At 44.0% G+C, this 5,932-nt stretch overlaps 2 protein-coding genes across 2 annotated transcripts; both read right to left on the bottom strand.

The window, feature by feature from the left end:
* Positions 1–896: 896 nt before the first annotated feature.
* Positions 897–1,792, bottom strand: LOC132162314 (uncharacterized). The gene is made up of 2 exons (XM_059572561.1): positions 1,434–1,792; positions 897–1,374 (listed from the first exon to the last, which is right to left on the bottom strand). The coding sequence occupies exons 1-2, from the start codon at positions 1,790–1,792 to the stop codon at positions 897–899; spliced, it is 837 nt and encodes a 278-aa protein (XP_059428544.1).
* A 1,858-nt stretch (positions 1,793–3,650) lies between these two features.
* Positions 3,651–5,546, bottom strand: LOC132191587 (presenilin-like protein At1g08700). The gene has a single exon (XM_059606676.1). The coding sequence runs from the start codon at positions 5,394–5,396 to the stop codon at positions 4,038–4,040; it is 1,359 nt and encodes a 452-aa protein (XP_059462659.1). The 5' UTR covers positions 5,397–5,546; the 3' UTR covers positions 3,651–4,037.
* Between the last annotated feature and the right edge of the window lie 386 nt (positions 5,547–5,932).

Genomic DNA, 5,932 nt, shown 5'->3' with positions numbered 1-5,932 from the left:
TTTCATAGATAGAGACAATACTCTGTAACCCAGTGGTAGCTAGACCAATGGCACTATTGACATTGCCAACAGGGACCAACTTTGATTTAGACAGAATAATCCTCAAACTTGAGACCGTTTCAAAGCATAAGTAGAAACAATGTAAGTTCAAAAGATGATCTAGATTTGTCTTGGAAATAATCTAAGCATCGTCCACAAACAATAGATGGGAAATGTTGAGGGCAATCATGTGAAATCTACTAAGAGGATTAAAAAAATCAGAACAATAATGCTAAGCTTCCTCAGTACTTGAAAAAGCTGTTAGACATGAACACGTGGTTAATCGAATGAGATCATGAGCTCTTGCGTAGATTTCCAAAACTAAATTTAGTCTTGAATAGGATTGAGGCATCCCAACTTTCTCAGTTGTCCATATACTCCGGACTAGGAAATCCTGGGACATTTTGTGTAGCAGTTTCATTGGAACCTATGATAGTTGCATGCTCATCTTCCATACTTTCCATATTTGTTTGACACTCCAGCCAAGCTTTCCAGTATATTCCATTGCGTATTTGTCACTAAGAAAGAGAAACTATGAACAATTTTGCAAAAGAAAATAGCTTCGATTACAGTATCTGGAATGGAGTTTCTGATGTGTGCTTATTGAAGCTTCCCCAATCATTTTTTTTTTTTGATAAATAATGTTGTATAGAAAACGCGCTAGAGGCGCAACCGAAGTACACAGGGAGTATACAAGAGGAGAACGCCTAATGAGGACTAGAGAAGAGAATAAGAAAATCAGCGAAACTAATCACTGTGGAGGCAAGCCAAGCTGCCGTCCAAGTGAAGAGAGTGGTGAGAAAGAAGTGCAAGAAATCCTCCAAGCTCCTTTCGGAGTTCTCGAAAAATCTCCCATTTCATTCAGACCATAAGCACCACAAGATGCAAAGAGGGGCCATTTTCCAAACAATGGCACTGCTAGGACGACCACCCATCCACCAGCACTGAAACAGATTAATCACCCCACGAGGCATCACCCACGCCAAACGGAACCGACTAAAGAAAGCGTTCCATAAAAATTGAGCACATTCGCAGTGAAGTAATAGATGATCAATCGACTCCTCATCCACTTTGCACATCCCACACCTATTAATCACCACCATATTCATTTTCCTAAGATTGTCCAGCGTGAGAATCTTGCCTAGAGCAGCCGACCAGGCAAAAAAAGCCACCCTCGGAGGGGCTTTAGTACGCCAAATGCTCTTCCAAGGAAAGGGGGTGTTGTCTTTAGAAATGAGAATGTTGTAGAACGAACACACATTGAACTTCCCCTTCCTTGCCGGAACCCACCAGATCTTATCTTCCCCACCTCCCAATTCATGAGCGTAAAGAAGGCTATAAAATGAAACAAGATCATCCACTTCCGAATTGTTCACCGAACGAAGGAAGCTCACATTCCACTGACGAGAGCCACTCGAAAAATCAATGTTCTCCGCAATGGAAGCCTCCTTATTACTCGCAAAGCTGCACAGCCCCGGAAAGACCTCCTTAAGGGGCGAGGTTCCACACCAAGCCTCCTCACAAAAGCTGATTCTGGAACCGTCACCAGGAATGAGTCTAATATGGCGAGAGAAACACAGCCATTCCCTACTAATGGATTTCCATAACCCCATACCATGAGAATTGGATCTGATGCGAGAACGCCACCCCCTCTCACAGCCCCATATTTGGCCTCTACCACCTTTTTCCACCAAACCCCAGACTCGTCAGCGAAGCGCCACAGCCATTTCCCAATCAACGCACGATTGAACATTTTGAAATTTCGAATGCCTAAACCCCCTTCTCTGATAGGAGAGCAGACTTTGGGTCAATTAGCAAGATGATGCTTGAATTCATCTCCCATACCACCCCAAAGAAAACCACATTGGATCGACTCAATGCGCTTAGCAACCGAAGCAGGAATAGGAAAAAGAGACAAGAGATAGGTAGGAAAATTAGATAAGGTGCTTTTGATGAGAGCAATCCTACCACCCTTGGAAAGGTACATTCTTTTCCAGCTAGGGAGAGTGCGAATAGTCTTCTCCACCACCCCATTCCAGCTAGACTTAGCTTTAAACCGAGAACCCAACGGGAGACCCAAATACAAAAGAGGCAGGGAACCAATATCACACCCCAAGACCTCGGCCAAAGCACCAGCATTCTCCACAACACCAACTGGCACCACCACCGATTTAGCCAAGTTAACAGTAAGGCCAGAGACAACTTCAAAACAAATAAGCAAATCAGCAATGGCTTGAACCAGATTCTGAGAGGCCCCACAAAAAACCAGCGTATCATCAGCGAATAGTAAGTGAGAGATGTGAACTTGCTCATCCCCTCTATTCCCCACAGGGAACCCGGAGAAGAGGCCATGATTGATACTAGCATTGACCATTCTACTAAAGGCCTCCATCACAATGACAAAAAGGAACGGGGAGAGAGGATCACCTTGCCTAATCCCTCTAGAGCGATGGAAAAAACCAGCAGGCGAACCATTGATCAACGCCGAAAACGAAGCCGAAGAGATACAAAAGTTGATCCACGAGCACCATTTCTGCCCAAACCCACATCTCCTTAAAAGATACAGCAAAAAATCCCAATTAACATGGTCGTAGGCCTTCTCAATGTCCAGTTTACAAAGCAGCCCAGGATCCCCAGACTTAAGGCGACTATCCAAGCATTCATTGGCAATGAGCATTGAGTCCAAAATTTGTCTACCTTTAACGAAAGCATTTTGAGGTTTGGAGATAATACTATCCATAACCTTCCTCAATCTATTGGCCAAGACCTTAGAGATAATCTTGTAGATCCCGCTCACAAGACTGATAGGGCAAAACTCTTTAAGATCCGAGGCCCCAGAGACCTTCGGAATTAGGGATAAAAAGGTAGCATTAATACTTTTTTCGAACTTACCATGAACATGGAAGTCAGAAAAAACAGCCATGATATCCTTTTTAAGCACATCCCAACACCAGGGCCTGGTGTGGCAGCGGGGAGGGGGTTTCAAAAGATAAGACAAGGCTAAGATAACCAGCAAACACAACAAGAGAACAAGATTGTAAGGCATCAGAGTACTCCAAAAATTTTACGAAGTGAAGGCAACCTTTTTTGCAGGATTCGCTTCTCGAATATCCCAGCTATATTGCAGGAATGGCTACTCTCTGCAAGTTTGAACCCCATCCCAGAAGTCAGCATGTAGGAAAATGCCTTAGAAATCCCCCACCCTTCTCTTCCCAAAAGAAAAAAAAAAAAGAAAAAAAAAAACAAACAAACAATTCTTATCAACTCATATATATTGCTATTGTTTATGCAACCCACTCCACACAATATTAGTTTGAGCAACAGAAAACTTTCAAACTAAAAAACTGACAAGATACTGCTTTAGACCTCTGGTACCACACATATTCAAAGAGCAATATGAACCATAAGCATGAAAGAATTTTGGCTGGCTTGGCCATACATAATGGTATTTGCCTCGTTAGGAGACTGGCTAGCTGGGAGTCTATCTATCTCTATGGTAGGTTAGCGACTTGATAGCCTGACTGAAAACATCTTTTATTAAAGAATTAAATGTCCATTCACTGAACCATAATAATATAATCACTGAAAAAAGTTAAAATAAACAACCATCATAATAAACATTGTGAAAATTTGATTGGATGAAGAACATATCAGTTAGAATGGATAATTATATGGTTATAGAGTAGCTTCCTACATACCTCGGTTACCAAAAATAAAAAATAGAAGCTAATTAAGGAAGACATCTACCTTGCTATGACAAAATGTTGTATAATTTATAAAGCAAGACCCCCAAGGCCAGTCAACTTGCATTCCAACTCATTACCATATGGTTCCAAATGTTGCTGCACTATCCGATCCAGAGGTTGGATCATGAGAGCATTACTAATCACCAAGGAGAGAATTCATGGAGTAATACCTTTCACCTTGTATACAAATCTCAAGCCTATGAAAACATCAATATTTCACGAACATTTAATTGATCTGTCGAAACTGGAGAATCAAAACATCATCAAATTTGTTGCTGTCCCAACGACGAAAGGTTCCATCAACAACCGAGTCAAGAAGTAAAAAACAACACCCAATGCAATCGAAATAGGCAAGGCAGGCAGAGCTCGATGGCACACCGACAACAAAATAAGAGTGCACCCAAGTCCCGAAATAATCGCAAGGTAACAAGCATATACTGTCATAAGATCATACATAGCAGCTCTACCCACAAGAACGCTATAGAAAACAAAGTCTCCTAGGCCAAGTTTAATACCTCTACTCGTCACCTCTTCATTATCCCTTCTTGTCCGCTCTCTATCATTCCCCAATCCCCTCATCTCAACAAGCGGAGACATCTCCTCATCAACAACAACCTCCGGCTCTCCATTCCGTGCTCGATCAGACGAAACAACTACAGTCGAATACTCCGACGATCCACCGCTCGACGAATGCCTCTCCCGCGAATGACCCACCAATGGGGAACTCTCCCCTTCATCTCTACCGTACTCAGCAACCTCACCAGTAGCATACTCGGAATTACTGCGATTTTCGCCCTCATTTCGATTCACGTTGGCACGCTCAACCTCCTGCAGCTCGACCGACCCAGAATCTGAAACCCCACCAACCAAGAGCCCCAAACTAGACCCCCTATTTTCCGTATTCATCGACACTGTCGGCCGAGCCTCGTAGACCAACGCCGGCAATTCCTCATCCCGAGTCGATGCCAATTCCACCAACAGCTTCAGTGGCCCTCCAGGAGCCAAGACCGCCGCCAAATCATACACAGCCAACGCCACCAGCAAAACCCAAGTGGTCCATTCGGGCAATTTCGTGAACCAAGCTGCCACGATTATCCCCAACGACACCATATACGCCTGCCTCAAGAAAATGGGTATCCCACCAGAGAAGACAGACAACACACCCACGACCGTGAAGTTGAAAAGCAACAAGAAGCAAGTGATGGAATCGACAGGTATGGAGAAATGCTGAATTATGGAGAGGAAGATGGATCCGCCCATGGTGGCGAGCACGAAGAAGGCAGAGAAGCGCATGTAGTTCTTCAAGAAATTGGTGAAGTTGTAGTAGTAGAGGACGACGAGGAGGAAGGTGACGAGGGCGATGAGGATGACGAACACTAAGGCGTTTAAGAGAGCTCCTTCGAGCTTTTGGGCGGCGGAGTCGGAGGGGGTCTCAAGGTAGACAAGGTTGGCTGCGGTGCGGATGGGAGCGGCGGAAGAGGAAGAGGAGAAGAAGGGGTTATCGGGAGAGAGGGAGTAGACGATGAGGACCACCAGGAACATGCAGATTGAGACTGGGGACATCACGCCAATGATCTCCAGGCCAATCGATTCCAGGATGCTCGACTCCATTTGGCTTGGTTGGAGAATTTCGTCGATTGGCTGCTGGGGGTAAGAGTGTCAACTATAAGGCATTTGGGGAGGATTTGGGGTTGGGCGATAACGCGAATACCTTAAAGACCCACCCCCGATCCGGCGTGAGGACTCCAGTTAAAGGTAAGATGATGGGATCTGTCTCGTCTCCAGTCCAATATCTCTAGTTAAGGGCATCCCACTTTAAAAATATTATTATTTTATTATTTAATGTTTTAAAAATAAATAAAAAATAAAATAATGTAATAATATATATATATATATATATATATATATATATATATTTTTTTTGGATTTTGGATATGGGCCACTGTTTGGCTCGAGGGTTGGGGTGACTTGAGGGTCATGGGCCCCAACCACCATTTGGCGGTGGCCGATTCACTTCCAAGGGTCATGAGGATTGCTTCAGCCACTCCCGACCGTTCCCAAGGAGTGGCCAAACGGTGGCCCTTGGAGTAGTCCGGCCACCCCCAATGGCCATATAAAAAAATAAAAAATAAAAACAAAAACAAAAA

Source organism: Corylus avellana, chromosome ca9, assembly GCF_901000735.1.
Source record: "Corylus avellana chromosome ca9, CavTom2PMs-1.0".
Lineage (NCBI taxonomy): Eukaryota > Viridiplantae > Streptophyta > Magnoliopsida > Fagales > Betulaceae > Corylus > Corylus avellana.
Note: the sequence above shows the minus strand (reverse complement) of the source record. Positions and strands in the feature narration are given on the sequence as shown.